Below are 19,150 nucleotides of genomic sequence, written 5' to 3'. Positions count from 1 at the left end.
ATCTTCAAATGACAAATGGAAGGGAACAGGAATATTTATAGTTAAATCTTTCATATTTTTCCCACTTGGCAAAATTTTTAGTCATAACCAATAAACAGAAGTTACATTTTGAGCCCTAAAGACATTTTATTTGCCTCTTGCTCTCTGAGTATATTATGACATTGTTTACTTACTGGCGTACAACCATAAATATGTCTGTATTGCTCCTTTGCATTCTTTCTTTTTTACATCTTAAATGTGTATGGGTGCTGTGACAGTAGAAGTCATATTTTCTAATATTTTTCTACAGAGTGAAAGATAAAGGGGTTTGGGTGACCTCACTCAAACTGCAGGATTAATCTTTAACTACTGTAATAATTCTTAAGTACATGGAGAATTATATTCTGTTTGTAATACTTTGTATACAATTTATATTTTCTTTACTGAAGTTAATATTATATAGCCACGATTGTATAATGAATTTACTATAGGATGTATGAATACTTTGATAGCATCTTAATTTTTATTTTTGTGGGATTTTGGGTTTTGGTACTAATCTAACTCAGGGCCTTGAACACGCTAGGCAATTATCCTACCACTGGCATACCACAAGTACCCATGTTTGCTTGCTTCTTTTGGATATTGATTATTATTGCTTTTTTGTTGGGAATTCTTTGAAACGGGTTCTCGGTAAATTGTGCAAGCTGCCTTTGTAGGCCAGGTACGCCTTCAAATTTCTGTGTTTGCTCCAAATTGGCTACCTAGATGTGCCTCACTGTACCTGGGCATATTATCTTTTAAAATTTTAAATGTATTACCTGTATGATATGCATCCATGAATGCCATGGAGCACAAATCTGTTAAAAATAATCCAGATTTATGATTAATACTTGTATCAATCATTTTTAGCCAGAAGTGTTTATAAAGATGTACTTATTATTATTAATCCTTGATTTCACTCTAGAACTTTGCCCTCTAATGTTTCATTTTGCTTTGTTTCCCGGGATACCTCCTGCTGTATGCATTCTTAGTACAGGTGCTGGCAAGGGAAGGCTCCTTGTCACCATTCCTACTAAACCTCAGTTAGATCCGACCCTGTCACGCGCACCCTGCTTTACAGTCTGTGACTCCCGTTTGATAACCACTGTGCTCTGCTTCTAGACTAATGTACAGCTCTATAATAAACCTCTTAGCATTTAAAGATTTTTTATTTCTATTTTTTCATATGTTTTATTGGTTATTTTATTTACATTTCAAATGTTATCTCCCTTCCCAGTTTTCCCTCCACAAACCCCCTATCCTCTCCTCCCACCCCCTTCCTCTATGAGGGTGCTCTCCCACCCACCTAACCACTCCTTCTCAGCACCGTAGCATTCTGCTACACTGGGTCATGAAGCCTCCACAGGACCAAGGGGCTCCCCTCTCACTGATGCTAGATAAGGCCATCCTCTGCTACATATCCAGCTGGAGCCATGAGTCCCTCCATGCGTATTCTATGGTTGGTGGTTTAGTTCCTGGGAGCTTTGGAGGGTCTGGTTGGTTTATATTGTTTTTCTTCCTATAGGGTTGCAAACCCCTTCAGCTCCTTCATTCAATCCTTGACTTAACTGGCTGCGTGCGTCCACATCTGTATTAGTCAGGCTCTGGCAGAGCCTCTCAGGAGACAGCTATACCAGGCTCTTCTGGGCATCTGCAATAGTGTCTGGGTTTGATGTCAGCAGGTGAGATGGATCCCTAGGTGGGCCAGTCTCTGGGACTTTCTAGTGTCTACCCCCAGTTCCCCATCCCCCATTGCTACACACCTTTCACATTCATGACCCTTGGTACTTCTCCCCATTTCCTCCTTTATCTGAACCAGCTCCCCCTTTTTCTCTCCCTTTCCTCTCTCCCTCCCAGATGTCTGTCTCTCCCTCTACCTCCTGATATTAATTTCTTCCTCTTTCTGAGTAGAACTGTAGCGTCCATACTTTGGTGTGGTCTTCCTTCTTGGGTTTCATATGGTCTGTGAGTTGTATAGTGGGTATTCCAATTTTTTAGAGCATTCAAAGAAATTTTGATACAAGAAATGAATAATTGTGGTGACATATAAATTGGTTTTCTTTTTCTTGTCTCTTCTAAGTCTAATATCTAATAAATATACTAATATACTATATATAATATACTAATATACTAAAGAACATTGAGTTGTTGTTGTTTTTGTTTGGTTTTTACTTCATTGTTTTCATAAGTAAAACTTCGTTAAAATTTCTCTTTCTCTTTAGACTGTATACCTAAAAGTAAAATAGCTAGATCAGATACTTTAAAGTTGATTTTTAAAGCATTTGATAGTCATCCAATTATTCTCATGTCTAATAAAATTATACAGTGTATCATCCTTCCTAAATGAATAAATGAAATTAAAAGTTGTTATGTGCTGTTTTGTTTAATGTAATTAGTTCTGAATTGACTACCTAATTATTTGCTTTACCTAATTATGTTATCTTTTCACTTCTTTTTGGAGTGTGTGTGAGTGTGAGTGAGTTGTTTTTCTCTGGTGATTTCCACATACGTACACATTGAATATACTGTGCATACATGAATTATAAACATGGCCAACTATGGTACATGTTTTGTTTTGTTTTATCTCTTCTATTCACGTAGACCTTATGAGACCTTATAAGTTTAAGGAAGTTTGCTTGTTGTTGTGCTTGGAATCCAGGATCTTATAAAATGCTTAGATTTTTATGTAACCCAACTTTAAATTGTAAAGATATCTAGTATTAGTACACTTATTTTCTTTCCCAATAATAGACAAGAGATATCTTCTCCATATAGTACTTTGCAACTAGGGTGGTATCTTCTGTTCATAGTTTTTGGGTCTGTGGAGATAATCTGATTTGTGTAAGTCATTATGTTAATCCTGATTGCATTATTTCATATTACTGGGTATCTCCTGGTAACGACAATAAACTAGAAAACAAGAGGCTGCATATTTGCCAACAGCACATATTATTGACATTGTGAGTTGAAGTGTATCCATTTTCTTACTGTTGAACAGCAAAGTATTAAATGAGAAAGCTTCAATGAACACTAGGATTGTCAGATACCAAATTCTTTTTGAGGCTGAAATTGTAGCCCACGTGACTTTTCTGGTACTCTGCAAGTAATCATGCTACTGCTTTAGTTACAAGGTTCAGTAAAAAATAAAGATCGCTGAACCATATTAGTCTCATACTAGAAATGTCAGTGTTTGTGAGGGTTTGTATTACTTTAGTTTTTACTTTTATTTTGCTTGAGGCCTAAGGCAGGCAAGAAAGTTGTTCTTGTTTGAAATGTATGGTAGCCTTTGGTGGAGTGGCTAAGGAAGGTAGTTTTGTTTTTTGGAGAATAGGTATCAAGTACCTGAATTTAGCCTCTGATCTCACTTTATAACCAAGATGAATTTGAACTTGTAACATTTGAGACTTTCAGGTATTTTGCTAGGAGAAACATCTATAAATGAATTCAAGTTTCTTCTCTAATAAGAATTAAATAAAACTACACATTTGGTTTGAAATTATTTAGACAGACTTCTCATTAATATTATATTGACTTAAGAAATAGTTTTCAGCCGGGCGTGGTGGCGCACGCCTTTAATCCCAGCACTCGGGAGGCAGAGGCAGGCGGATTTCTGAGTTCGAGGCCAGCCTGGTCTACAAAGTGAGTGCCAGGACAGCCAGGGCTACACAGAGAAACCCTGTCTCGAAAAACCAAAAAAAAAAAAAAAAAAAAAAAAAAGAAATAGTTTTCATAATTACTAAGATAATCACTTAACACATTTCACCCAGGGGCTGATGAGAGGCTCCCAAGTTAGGTGTCCACTGCCCTTGCAGAGGGTCTGAACTTAGGTCTCAGCATTCACGTCAGCTAGTTCACACTTCCTGTAACTCACTACCTAGAGGTAATTCAGGTATCTCCTGGGGCCACTGTGGCCACCTGCACGCACAGGCACGTGCATACCCACACATCTCCACGCACACATAAGTAAAAAATAAAATAATAGCAGTGGTTTTACATGTTTTTAAAACTACTCAAAGAAAATAGGCAAAAAAATGTTTTTCTTTCTGTTTGTTTTCTGGAATATATGCTACAGAGTTCATAACAACATTTCAGTATTTACAGATTGTTTCTAAACAGTATGCTTCTACTGATGTGTGTGATAAGTATTATAATTTTTATTCATGAGGAATGAAGACATAGATCACTTATACTATTGGCTTTTATCTCAGATCCAACTTATTACAGCAGAAAAGTAAATATATTTGACTGTGTTCCAAAGTGTCATATACATATGCATAAATACTTAACTCTGTAACTCAATTACGGATTCACAGAACTAAAAGATTAAAAACTATTCAAAGCATTAATATGTTAATATTTCTTTAAACTACTTGTAGGAAGAGGAGAACTTTTTCTACTTTCTGAAATTATTTCAACTGAAATAGACTTTCTGAAGAAGTAAAATGTTTCAACAGTACAGATGTTAAAGTAGGACAGGTAGATTATGGGTAGAAGTAAATGATGCACTGAGCAGTACAGGTAATCTGTAAGTGTTTAGGTATTTCTTTTTTGATAAATACTATGTTCATATGTTTCTTTGTCAAACTCTCCTATAGTTCATTTTAATGTATAGGCGGCCCGAATTGTTTTTATTATACCTATATTATTTCTTCATATTCTTTTAAATAAAAATTCAAGAAGTTTGAGAGATGGTAATAGGAGGAATATCCAAACTTTACTCTTTTCATTCACCAGTCAAAGCCAACAAATATTTATTTAAAACCTTATCACAAATGTTTAAGATTTCACTTTTAACTGTATATATTTGCACATGTCTGTATGTGGGTTTGTACCTGAAGAGAGTATCAGCTGGAGTCACAAGCTGGTGTGTTCCACCTGAAGTGAATGCTGGGAACTGAACTTGCTTTGTTTTGTCAAAATTAAGATTATGATGCTTTTGAATGTTCTGTGTTTTATTTGGCTATTCCCTAATTGATTTAATTCCGCCCTTGTAGTAGAGGTCTAGTACTGTGTCATACTGTTTCTGGATTACCTGCCATTCCTTTATATTTTCTTCTTAGGTAAGTTGAGATTATTGTAAGTGCTTTTACTTATGAAAGCCTGTGCATAGAAGTATGTTCTTGTAGTCCCAGCTAGCAGACCAAAACACAAGGATCTTCTGAATCTTATTTCAGTATGATCTTAGACAACATAGTAATGCCCATCCCCACTTGCCAACACATTTTATAGAAGAATTATGTGGAGGCTGGAATTTGAGCGCCATCTTGCAATCAGTTCCCACTGATACTAAGAGATGACTTACTCCTTGCCTGAACTACTTTGGTCCCTCTAACAAACAGCTAACCATTCATGCTTTTAAAATGTTATAAATAGATGTATTATATCATTTGTGTCTAACTTGATTCTAACATGTTTCCCACACTCCTCCATCACTGCTGTGACTGCCCCACCCAGGCAATCATCATTTTCACATGAACTGTAGTCTGCCTACTGATTTTCCTTTTCCATCTCCTGCCCACTGATTGGTTTGTTTGTTTACAGGATCTTCCTATATAGCTCAGAATGACTTTGAATTCTCAAGTCTTTTTCCACCTTAGCCTCCTGAGGGCTAGGATTATATATGTGTGCAAGCTTTTCAGACTTTTTATGGAGACATTTATAAAAGAATATAATCTGCTTCCAGTTTCCGTTTTATCATGTCCACAGTTTGAGAATCATGGAACCTTGATTGATAAAGTTATCTCCACTTGGTAGATAACATTTTCTCAGGCTGAGTTAGATGCTTCTGCCACAAGACAGCTCTTCTGGAAATGTACTACATACCCCTTCCTTCTAATGGAAAAGTACAGCAAAATCTTTGTCAACATAGGCCTAGCATATTCACTGGATCTTAAAAGTTACTTTAGAGTAACCTTAACCTTATACTGTCCAATTTTTTTGTACCTTTCTAAAGCATTACAGTTAGCTAAAGAATAGTCATTATATAATGTAGAAATCTTATTCAAGATTTATGTGTTTTAAGATGTAATTAAGTGGGTCCTAATGTTATATATAGTTTCAGTAGGTTGAATGTATAATTTTTGTGAAAGTTTAAATATTTGTTTTGTTTTTGCTATTTCCTAAGGCTTTATCAACCAGTCAGTGTAGGTGGTATTAAATTGACCACCATCTCATTATTTTATCTAAATTAAATAAAATTGAGAACTGAGAGCTCTCTCTCATATATGTTGTATATTCATAGTAGCTCTTGCCAGCCAAGCACAGCACTCAGTATCTGATCATGTTTCCTATCGCTCCATGTCTGTCCTCCACCCTAACATTTAAGATTACAGAATTATAACTAAAAGTAAACCGTTATGACATTATTATTTCTATCTTTAACCAATTCTGCTCAAATACAATTTGATGCTGAGTTTATGTTTATATTTTCCTAGAAAACTAGTGTCTTTAGTTTTTTCTTTTTAAGTGTCTTATTGGAGATTCTCATTTTCATACACTACTTGCTGTAGAAAAAAAAATATAGCCCTCCATGTGGTCAGTTGCCAGGTCTCACTGCAGAGATTCCTCCCATTAAACATATAGAAAAGTGGTGACTATGGCTGTCTTTATCTTTTGTGCCATTTTGGTAAGTTTTGTATGTTATTATACTTCCATGGCAAATAATACATTCATGTCCTTCGTTCACCAATACATACAGTTTATTTTGCAATTTATCAATCTTGATAAACTTTGTATCATTTGAAAGATATTTGAAATACATTTATTTAGAGATAACTGAATTGGTTAGTGATAGAGTATTAGAAAGTAAACTACCACGTTATTAAAGTTGTAATTCTTTAATATGAAACGCTTTTTATTTCCAGAGCATTGCATTGAACCCTAAATATTCCTATCATCTAATCCTGGAAAATCCCTTTTCTGTGCAATAACAGTATCTCCATTTTCCAACAAGGTATTAATGTGCACACTACTTAAAGTGAGTTGCCCAAGGTCATTCACTGGGTCTTTGGTAAAACCAGAAATAGAATTCAAGTCTCCTGACTCGTAACTCAGTTCTCTATCCTCAATATAGTTTTCTGTCTTCTATACCCCTGTGTCTCTCATGGGAAAAGAAGTTAATCTTCTAGCTATTATTAGCCACCAAATTGGTGGTAGCAGCACAGTGGAGAAAAGTGACTGTCTTTACACTGTGGCATTAGTATAAAAATATCTGGTAATGGAAAATTTGACAAATGTCATGTTAAAGGGAGTGGAAAATTATTTTAAGATCTAGATCTCATTTGTCTAGTTCTCAGAAAAGTCAAATTCCTTAGTAGAATGGAAATCATTTTTTCTTCCTGTTTCTAACTTGTATTTCCTAGAGGGTAATTGACAACTATCATAATAAGAATAATGCACGTACTAGTTATCACCTCGCCATACATGTATTTTTACCTAGCTAGAGTTCTCAGTTGCCTTATTAAAGTATATATGTTCTTTTATCAGTACTTAAGTAGTATTAACTAATAACATCAATTGGGAGCTTTTCTTCCTGATTTTAAAAATACGTGAAAATAATACATATTTTTTTCAATGAGCAGTATTTGCTAAGCTAATATTTCATGTCAGCTGTCTTCAAGTTCATCACAATCATGCATGCAGAATACCAAATATAAGAAAAGTATATTAGCATTCACAAAGTATATTTTTACAGTGTCATGATTTGGGACGTTAATATAAAACATATGAGAAAAATTTATATGCTTAAATGGTGAGCATTTCTAGGTCTCTGAGAACTTTTAAGTTTATTAGAACAATTTGTTTTCAATTTTGGATCAAGCACCAAAAATGCTTTAGCATGTTTCTATTAAATTTTACTAGAAGCCTTTAATTAAGAGGATTGTACAATCACGGTTGTTTTAATTGTATTTATTTTTAAAACATAGAATCTATGGAGGTGTTGACAAACACAAGGGAAGCAGGGTTTTCTTGGTCATTGCCTACTTCACAAGGCCACTCAGTTCTAATGAGGTGGTGTGGATTCCCAGGAGGATTAGTTAAATCTATACCTACAAATACTAAGTACTTGTTCTTAGCTCCAGGACAAACATCAATGCTGAAAATTGCTTGTGAATTGAAAGAAATGGTTGGAAATTTGATCGTGTTTACACAGAATCTAAAGATGGCTATTAAGAATTTATACTTTATACAGTAAATTTACTATTAAAGTTGTTAGTAATTAGCCATATTGTATTCCTTTCTTAGTTATTCTCTTTAAGATTTCAATCAAATTTATGTTCTTGGTGATTTAATTTTTCTTAATTGTTGAGATTTTTGGGGTGACTATTGATGCATCATTGAACTTTTTAATTTTATAATTTTATTGCACAGGCACATCTGTGAGTGAACCTAACTTGCTTAAAATTACTCCACAACGAAGAACCAGAAGAAAAATAATTCCTTCTCCCTTGAAAGTACAACATACTCAGAAGTCTGCACTGTCTGAAAGTATACAGCTCAATGATTCTTTCAGCAAAGAACTTCAGCCTATTGTTTATACGCCAGAGGACTGCAAAAAAGCTCAAGACCTGTTTCCATCCTTAACGAGAGCTTCATCGCAGTCTGCAAATGTAATGAATGATAATTCCCTGAAAGCACTGTGTAGAATAGAGTCTCCTCTCAACAGAACTGAGTGCAAACAGGGTTTGTACTCTACATCTGCTCTGTGTGATAGCATCAGAGGCTTGAAGAATAAATGGCCCGAACAAGAACCACTAGCAAGCAGCAAAAGCAGTGTGCACAGGTACGAAAGCAGAGTGCTTTACACTCGTCGTTGTTTTCTTTCCCCAAAGTCTTGCAAACTGTTAACTTTCTTCTTCTTCTTTGTTTATATTGGAGGTGTATTTCATAAATCAATTGTCCTCTCTTTGATATAAAAGTTGCTTCTTTACTACATTTAAGTTGAGCGTGGATACATTAACCACTTTTTAAAATGGCAAATTTTATATTCTAACTCTATTGACCCTCCTTAAGCTAGAGGAGACCTTAAGAAGAATTTCATTTGTTCTCTATATTCTGATGCTGTGTATCCTAAGCCATCAATGAAAAAGACTACTCTGCTTACTCATCGATGAGGAATATCCACAATTCAGCATAGTCAGCCATCTAATATATGACTGAATGAATGTCATTTAAGCAAGCATTCAACTACATAAAAACACCCAGTCTAAATATGGGAAGAAAAATACCTCTACATTTCTTTACTATAAGAAATGCAGAAATCTATTGACAGCATATCTAACTGGTGTTTTTAATTGAGAGAATGTTTTATTTTATGGAGGAATATCTTACTGTACATATTAACATCAGTGGTTTTCTTATTTTAGAAGTGTAAGTCACTTTTCTCTTTGCAGCGTAAAGCAATTCTGTTCTCTTTAATTCTTCGTTCTTAATGTTTAGGATAGAGTCTTCTTCATTTTCAACAAAGGATTCTATGCCTGAATCAGCAAGTGTGCCGTCCTACATGGCAATGACTACTGCTGCAAAGAGGAAATGGAAACAAATGAGGTATGATGAAGCATGGAATGTTTTGGTCTCTATATAAGATTATCTTTATACTTTCATTTTCCATGACTTTTTATTATTGTTGGACTCAGTGAAGTGCCCAGTGAAGCTCTGGATTTATGTTATAGAAGGGAAACCTGAATGAAGCCCAAGAATTCTACTTGAAATTTACATAAAGTATCCCATTTTTAAGTTATTAAAAATATAAATTGAAAAGTCTTCTGACTTCCAAAGTGTCACTTAGTTCTTACTTTTATTCTGGTGACAATTGTTTGATTATTTGTCCTGAGTTTCTTTGCTCCTAGAATTTAGTTGTTTTAATGATTTTTGATGCATACCCAAAATAGGGAAGTGATGAGTCTGCTATCTTTCCATGTCACTCTAACTTATATCAGACCACAAGAACAATTACAATTGTCATTCAATTGTAGTGACTAAATAAAATACAACTAACAGCTCGTTGAAGGCATTGGCAAACAACCATGGTAGTCAAGGACTTGAAAATGTACCATCCAAGAAAGCAACATGCTACTGGAAGCCAACTTTAGTTTACTACACTCCCTTTATTTTAGGACTTGCCAGTTCATAGCATAAGGCTAGAGACCAAACAGAAGCCACTTAAGTGATTGCAGGTATCCCTGAGCTTGGGACCTAAGTCATTCTATGCGGCCTTTGCTTTTTTAAGGCTTGCTAGCTTCTAAGGTCTGTTGAGAATCAAACTGCAAGTAGCTGCTAAAAGACCCCTGTGTTAAGCAGAGTTTGACATTCTGGGGTACAAAGATTTAAGGTCAAAGATACAGAAGGAGACCTTTTAAACACCCAAGGATTTTATTAGAAAATCTGTGAGGTGCTGTACTCTAGGAGTAGGACAATCTAGAGAGAAACTAGTTTTTGAAAGCCTGAAACAGATCTTAGACCAACTCAGTCTTTGTTAAATTCATGTGTTCTATATCCATTCCACATGTGTCTAATCTCAAATGTCTAACCTCTAAAAATGCTATCTGGCACCTATGCAAATATTCACACATAACATTAAGCCAAAATAATAGAATGTCAAGATACACAACCAAATGGCTTAAAGAAAGGAAACCAGCCAATCAAAGCAACAGTAACCTACAGGTGACATGGATAAGGATTAGCAAATGTGGCCTATTGATTGTAAGCATGATTCATTTCAGCAAAGTAGATAAGATAGAATATTGACCAAAAATCTGTAATCTGTCAAAATTAATCAAAAAGATATCCTAGAATCACAAAGATAGAATTTACTGAAATTTAAAGCTCATGTCAACTATTTTAATGGATTAGTCCCAGCAAAAGAGAGTATGAGTGAGCTGGAGGGTAGATGCTTCGAAAAATGCCTAAACAAGTAAAGGAAGAAACAGAAAGAAAACAGACATGTGGAGGAGACCTGTAGAACACTACTTTCTGGAAATATCCGTTCTCAGTTTCCAAAAGAAGAAAAAGAATAGGGGAAATTTGATAAGATTTCTTCCTAAACTTACAAAGGCCATTAAGTCACCAATTTGAAAAAATACTATAAATCAGAAAAGTAATTAATACAAGAGTAGCCCAAGTTTTATGGCATATCATAGGTACAATCAGAAAACATAGTAAATATGAAATGGTCTTTTTACTATCCCTTATATAACACGTAGTGTTAACTCTTACACATATCTTATTTCCTTCCGTGGACTTGTTACATTTGGGCTACAGGACACAAATTTACAACAACATAGTTATTCATACTTCATAAAGTGTTTTCTCATAAGTGAATTTAGAAACCTATCTTGCCTTTCCGAAACATAGCACAAAGGAAACCTGAAGCATATAGATGAGTTGTTTTTCCCTGTCTATCTGTGGCACTTAACTGAGTAATACAGTCATCCCCTCAACCCATGGCTTTGTTTTCCGTGTTTCAGTGACCAGGAATCAACCAAGATTTGAAAGCATTAAATGGAAAGTTCTAGAAATTGACAATTTGAATTTTCTTTGCATTGCCATTCTGACTAGGGTGAGATCTTGTGCTATCTCTTACATCCTAATATGTCAGCCTTACCTTTATCCGGTATATCCACACAATATGTGCTACCTACTGTGAGCTACTTAGTAGCCATGCTTAGAAGACCACCTGTCATACAATAAGCAGAGCAATGTTCAGGTAACACTTATTGCATAATAACTTCCCATGTATAGAAGACAACAGATTCTGGCAGTTGGATTTTCCAAATACAAGTCATAACCTGCTTCCTTTAGGCAAAAAAGTGGAAGTTTATCATAGGTACTTATTTAGGGATAAACAAGGCATATTTTAGGTTTAATCCCATCCCTGATTTCAGGACCCCACTCATTAGCAATGTTAGAAGAGTAGTCTGTGGAACAGTTGTGACTCCTGTCCTTTGCTCAGGTGTCAGTCTGAGTTGGACAGTTAGTCTGTCTCACTTGCGTTGTTAGATGAGTGAACCATCAGCATCTGGTTCACCCACTGTAGCACTGCTTTATAGCGTCTCGAGTTTGTCATTCTCCTCACTGGTTAATATTAAGGTTTCTGGGTCTTTATGTTTCTACTCCGATGTTGCAAATGTTTATACTGATAATGTTCTCACAATGTAAACATAGTCATTATTAAATACATGTTTTCTCAGAAATGGCTAGTTACATAAATTGTGTATTTGTGGGTATAAATATATTAATGACTACTAGCACATGAGAAGCCAATACTGTGAAATAATATTAAAGAATATAATATAGAAAGTAACTTGACTGTTCACAGACTATTAGTTACTATTCTGTTACATTCCCTCTGGTATTAATAATTATATCCTGCCATTAACTAAGGTTAAAAAAGATTAATGATAGATGTGTACGTAATTACTTTTTTTTATAATCTTCCTTTCCCCCAATTAGATGAGCTTGAGAATAATAAGCTCTGGTATTTTCCACTTAGTAGATTTCATGTACATATTTAGGGTATATATGTTCTAATACAGTTTTAAAATATTAAAATATCTCATGTATACTTTATCTACTATTCACAAATTGTTTCACTTTTTAAAAAAAAAAAAAAAGAAAGAAAGAAAACTAGAGCCTAAGGCCCTTGGTATTCCAAAATCTACCAAACTGAGTTTTATCAGATTAAATTGGGAGTGAAATGTAATCTTAACAATATTTTAGTTATTTTCAAACTTCGGCATCAGTGCGTTTCACTCCTTGTGACATATCTCCACAGTGTGAGTAACACGAGTGCATATGTTCCTTGTGGCAAAGCACCTGGGAAATAATCTACACAATTGCTACCTGGACCTTGTCACCTTACCTAAATTATATTAGCATCATTAAAATCATAACTAGGTTTATTTTTTAAGTATTTTTAGTGACTCAAATTACTTATACAGGATTGTACAGTTGTTATTTCTGTATTTAATTTTATTATAACATACATAAATAAAGATAGTTTTGAATGCCTTAACTAAATTGTAAACTTTTTCCCACAAGTTCTGCATCAAATGCTTCATTAAAATCTGATGAAAGTTGTGGATTTGCCAAACGCATTCGACGGGATAATTCAAGCGTTAAGCCTATGCAAGAAAACAGACTGAAAGTGGGTATGTCTAAGCTGTTAATCTGATATTTAATTACATAATTATCTATCATAGTACCTTGGTTTTGTGTCTTCATAAACATCTCCCTTAATATATTGTGGCAGGACATGAATGATTTATATAAATAATAGGAAAGGAAATTTAAACTACATTAGAAGGTAGGTATTCAAGAGTGTGCAAATGCTAAAGTAGAGCCAGAAGTCAGAACTACATTTCCCAGCTTGTTACTCTACAGACCACTACTGTTGTGTGGATTGCCTCATACTGCAAACCTAATAACTGAAATAAAGGTTAAATGTATTATATCGGATCGATCGATAGATAGATAGATAGATAGATAGATAGATAGATAGATAGATAGATAACTAGATAGTATATGTATATTTTAATTTTTTTTGTTTTTGAGACACGGTCTTAATATCTAGTACAAGCTAGTTTTGAACTCCTGCCTCTGCTGTACAATGCTGAGTTTACTGGCATGTGCCACCATATCTATCAACTATACTTTATAAATAAACTACATCCACTTGACATGTTTCCTCTCAGTCTTTGTGTTTTTGAAATTTGGCCTGAGTCATTTATGTAATTACTATATAGTCTCTACTGTGTTCCTAGCTGTAAGCATATTATGACTCCCAGAGATAAGTTGAGGAAGATATTAATAAAGGATACCTCAATCGCATGTGGGAAAGACATGTGTCCCTGGCAACAAAAGGCTTTCTGTTTACTACGAATGTATTGTATCAACCAGTTCTATACCACAAAGCCCAGCCAGACCTGTCTCCAGCACTATAATTCCTATGATTCCCTTCAAAAACTACTGATTTATGAAAGCATTCATCTTGTGCTAGGTCCAAAAATGAATATAAGGATTAATGAAAAAGGTTCTTCTCTGAAGACACTTAGAGCTCTTTGAATTTAAAGGAGTCTCATGAGATAGCATATATGCCTCTGGTTAACATGAAACCTTTTATTTTTTCCCTAATTTTGCTAGTTGCTATGATAATGCATGATGCTTGTTTACTTTTTCAAAGGATATGTCTATTGTGTAGGTTCTAAAATCGAATCGTAGCTTAAAATAGAATTGTTAAAGATAATGGTAGATAAGAGTGCTTGAGGGAGGAATGGATACAGAAATTATGGTACATTTACACAATGGAATACTACTCAGCTATTAAAAAGAATGAATTTATGAAATTCCTAGCCAAATGGATGGACCTGGAGGGCATCATCTTGAGTGAAGTAACACAATCACAAAAGAACTCACACAATATGTATTCATTGATAAGTGGATATTAGCCCAAAACTTAGGATACCCAAGATATAAGATACAATTTGATAAATGCATGAAACTCAAGAAGAATGAAGACCAAAGTGTGGACACTGTGCACCTTCTTAGAATTGGGAACAAAACACCCAGGGAAGGAGTTACAGAGACAAAGTTCGTAGCTGTGATGAAAGGATGGACCATTTAGAGACTGCTGTATCCAGGGATCCGTCCCATAATCAGCTTCTAAACGCTGACACCATTGCATACACTAGCAAGATTTTGCTGAAAAGACCCAAATATAGCTGTCTCTTGTGAGACGATGCCGGGGCCTAGCAAACACAGGAGTGGATGTTCACAGTCAGCTATTGGATGTATCACAGGGCTCCCAATGGAGAAGCTAGAGAAAGTACCCAAGGAGCTAAAGGGATCTGCAACCCTATTGTTGGAACAACATGATGTACTAACCAGAACCCTGGAGCTCTTGTCTCTAGCTGCATATGTATCGAAAGATGGCCTAGTCGGCCATCAATGGAAAGAGAGGCCCATTGGACTTGCAAACATTATATGCCCCAATATAGGGGAATGCCAGGGCCAAAAGAATGGGAATGGGTGGGTAGGGAAGTGGGGGGCGCTATGGGGGACTTTTGGGATAGTATTGGAAATGTAATTGAGGAAAATATGTAATAAAAATATAAAAAAAAAAAAAAAAAAAAAAAAGAGTGCTTGAGGTAGCAAGGTAAATGTCATTAAAAATGGAATTACCACTGTGGGAGAGAGAGAAAGTAAGTGGCGTTATAGTTGTATTAGTGTTCCTTTTATGAACTTGAGTGCCATGGTATTTGGTGCACATATGTTTATACCTATACTTTCCTCTTGGTGGCCTTTTCCTTTCATAAGTATAAAGTGTCTTTCCATATCTCTTCTGATTAATTTTAATTTTGTGTGTTTTATCAGATATTAAAATGGTTCACCTCCTTGGTACTTATGTCTATTCTCTTGGAATACCTTTCTTCATCCTTTAGATGATGTCTTTGATGGTACGATTTCTTAGACGCATTTGTGTCTTTTTATTGGGAAATTGAGACCATTGATAGTGGGAATTATCAAAGAGCTGTACTTAACAATTCCTGTTGTTTTGTTATAACAGTGTGGTTCTTTTTCTTTTTTGATCTACTGCTCTGGGATAATTTGCTCCTACTGTCTTCTTGGGTGTGGTTAGTCTCTTTAGATTAAAGTTTTCCTTCTAATGCCTTCTTTGGAGCACAAATTTGGTTTTATTGTAATGTTTTTCATCCTCTTATTGTGAGTGATATTTTTGTTGGGTATGGTAGTCTTAACTGGCATATGTGGCCTCTCACTTTGTTAAACATCTGTCTCAAACCTTCTGGTTTTCAAAGTTTACATGGAGAATTCAGGTGTTATTCTAATAAATTAGCTTTTTTGAGCCCTTACTTCTTTCTATATGTTCTATACATTTAGCATTTTGATTATTATGTGTCATGATGAATTGTTTTCTAGTCTTCTTGGTTTGGTTGTTTGCATGCTTCTTGAACTTTTTTAACCATCTCCTCTTTTAGATTGTGGAAACTCCCTGTGATTTTTTTAAAATAATTTATATAAATACTTTTTTCTGTGCCTTTGGTTTGGGATTCTTCTCCTTCTATTCCTGTTATTTGCAGTTTTGGGTTTTTTTCATGGTGCCACAATTTCCTGGGTGTTTTTTGCTTGGATTATGTTGGATTTAACATTTACGTCCTTGGCTGGCTGTTCTGTTCTTTGGTTGCTGTTGGCTACCCTGTATCCTATGACAGTGTGATGGCTGTGGGGTCCTTGGTGGAAAGTATTTCAGCATCCCAGCCCTCAGTGACTATTGGGAGTCCCTGGTAGAAGGTATTTGTGGTTCTAAGGCTAATTCACACAAAGGAAAGGCTGAGATTAGAAGGAAAGACTGAGAGGGACCAAGGGAAAAAACAATGGAAGCCCTGGACTGAAACAGGATGTGGAAACCTCAGGAAATCGGTTGTAATTTAAATTGTGTTAACTAACTATGAATTCCAAGAGTGAATTTGTGTCAGTGAATTGTTATGGGTGGAATGAACAAGGAGTTTTGAATGGCAGTCCGTTATATTTATTCATCTTTATTTCTTCTCTAGGCTATAAAAGAAATACCAACAAAACAAATTCATCCATGCTTAGAAAATTTAGAAGAAACACTTCAAAAGAAAATGTACAATAAGAAGAATCAATGTCCTTGTGTGGTATTTATGCTTTCAGAAATGTATTTCAAGTCTGGGAAAGAAGGCCATCTAATACCATTTGCTCAAATATTTTCAGCAAGCAAAATGAAACTTCTTTTGTATTTAAAATAAATTTCAAATTACAACAGGGTATTTTTTCCATTTCTCAAATATTTGGTATACTTGAAAATCTCTAAGTCACCAGGATGCCAGTTTACTCATACTTTACTACAACTTGATTCGAACATTGTAGAAAACATAGTAAATTAAATTGCCCTTATTATTTTCAAAAATAGAGAGACTTTAGAAGTCATAGTTATGGCCAAGATGTATTTGGTCTTCTGCTGTGTGTCAATATGTTGGTTTAATCATACATGTCATTTTACTTTCTAAAACTTTGGTGTAAAAATGTAGATACATATGTCCATTGCATTGTAAATATTGTTTGAATACCTTCCATAAATAATGTGCTAATATTTTATTACTTGGTATATTAAAGATGTAGATTTTAAACAGTTTGGTCTTCTTGTTTTATTGCAATCCCTTGTATACGCTAAATGTTATTTTATATAAGCATGAGTTTTGTAAATTTGCTTTTCCTTCTAGAACAAGATAATATGTACCTAAACCAAATTTGTAAACAATCCATAAGTTTCTTAATAAGTAGAAGTGGTGAGAAAGCATTTCATTTCTGTTACTGTCTGGATTCCACAGAGCTACAACTTACTTACCCTTTTTCACTTGTCTGCTTTGGCCTGCTTGTGTGATCTGGAGTGCAGATTTCACAGCAAAACAATCAGTCATATAACAACTTATGATACTTCTTAAGGCTTTTAGTTAGCCAGGTTTTTTTTTTTTTTCCTTTAAAATCTAATTGAGAAAGCATGAGACAGAATAATCTTCACAGTTCCTAAGAGTAGGGTAAGAATCAATTGTAGAGAAGGTCCAATAATTTTTCACCATTCTTTGTGATTACTTTTCTACTGTGTTGCCTGTTCTAAGAATCACCTTCGCCAGGCGTGGTGGCACATGCCTTTAATCCCAGCACTCGGGAGGCAGAGGCAGGTGGATTTCTGAGTTCGAGGCCAGCCTGGTCTACAAAGTGAGTGCCAGGACAGCCAGGGCTACACAGAGAAACCCTGTCTCGAAAAACCAAAAAAAAAAAAAAAAAAGAATCACCTTCAAATCATCCTCCAGATTAATTTCGGTAATTATATCTTTCTTTTTTTTTTTATTACGTATTTTCCTCAATTACCCAAATATAGCTGTCTCTTGTGAGACGATGCCGGGGCCTAGCAAACACAGGAGTGGATGTTCACAGTCAGCTATTGGATGTATCACAGGGCTCCCAATGGAGAAGCTAGAGAAAGTACCCAAGGAGCTAAAGGGATCTGCAACCCTATAGTTGGAACAACATGATGAACTAACCAGAACCCCGGAGCTCTTGTCTCTAGCTGCATATGTATGGAAAGATGGCCTAGTCGGCCATCAATGGAAAGAGAGGCCCATTGGACTTGCAAACTTTATATGCCCCAATATAGGGGAATGCCAGGGCCAAATGAATGGGAATGGGTGGGTAGGGAAGTGGGGGGCGCTATGGGGGACTTTTGGGATAGCATTGGAAATGTAATTGAGGAAAATATGTAATAAAAATATTAAAAAAAAAAAAACATTTCCAATGCTATCCCAAAAGTCCCCCATACCCCCACCCCACTTCCCTACCCACCCATTCCCATTCTTTTGGCCCTGGCATTCCCCTGTATTGGGGCATATAAAGTTTGCAAGTCCAATGGGCCTCTCTTTCCATTGATGGCCGACTAGGCCATCTTTCGGTACATATGCAGCTAGAGACAAGAGCTCCGGGGTACTGGTTAGTTCATCACGTTGTTCCAACTATAGGGTTGCAGATCCCTTTAGCTCCTTGGGTACTTTCTCTAGCTTCTCCATTGGGAGCCCTGTGATCCATCCAATAGCTGACTGTGAGCATCCACTTCTGTGTTTCCTAGGCCCCGGCATAGTCTCACAAGAGACAGCTATATTTGGGTCCTTTCAGCAAAATCTTACTAGTGTATGCAATGGTGTCAGCAATTGGAAGCTGATTATGGGATGGATTCCTGGATATGGCAGTCTCTAGATGATCCATCCTTTCATCACAGCTCCAAACTTTGTCTCTGTAACTCCTTCCATGGGTGTTTTGTTCCCAATTCTAAGAAGGGGCACAGTGTCCACACTTTGGTCTTCATTCTTCTTGAGTTTCATGCGTTTAGTAAATTGTATCTTATATCTTGGGTATCCTAAGTTTTGGGCTAATATCCACTTATCAGTGAATACATATTGTGTGAGTTCCTTTGTGATTGTGTTACCTCACTCAAGATGGACCCTCCAGGTCCATCCATTTGACTAGGAATTTCATAAATTCATTCTTCTTAATAGCTGAGTAGTACTCCATTGTGTAAATGTACCATAATTTCTGTATCCAT

General features: G+C 35.6%; 1 protein-coding gene across 1 annotated transcript in view; it reads left to right on the top strand.

Annotated features, from left to right (window-relative positions):
- Kif18a (kinesin family member 18A) overlaps positions 1 to 17,085 on the top strand; it is a 58,148-nt gene extending 41,063 nt beyond the window's left edge. Inside the window, exons 14-17 of the mRNA XM_021153104.3 lie at positions 8,389 to 8,800; positions 9,457 to 9,564; positions 13,057 to 13,166; positions 16,587 to 17,085. Coding sequence (XP_021008763.1) covers positions 8,389 to 8,800; positions 9,457 to 9,564; positions 13,057 to 13,166; positions 16,587 to 16,669 — 713 coding nt within the window. The 3' untranslated portion in view covers positions 16,670 to 17,085. The remainder of the gene's footprint in view (positions 1 to 8,388; positions 8,801 to 9,456; positions 9,565 to 13,056; positions 13,167 to 16,586) is intronic.
- The last annotated feature ends 2,065 nt before the right edge of the window (positions 17,086 to 19,150 follow it).

The sequence above is a fragment of the Mus caroli genome, unplaced genomic scaffold (genome assembly GCF_978045245.1).
Source record: "Mus caroli unplaced genomic scaffold, Mus_caroli_1 scaffold_2, whole genome shotgun sequence".
Taxonomy (NCBI): domain Eukaryota; kingdom Metazoa; phylum Chordata; class Mammalia; order Rodentia; family Muridae; genus Mus; species Mus caroli.
This window is presented reverse-complemented; position numbering and strand designations above follow the sequence as displayed.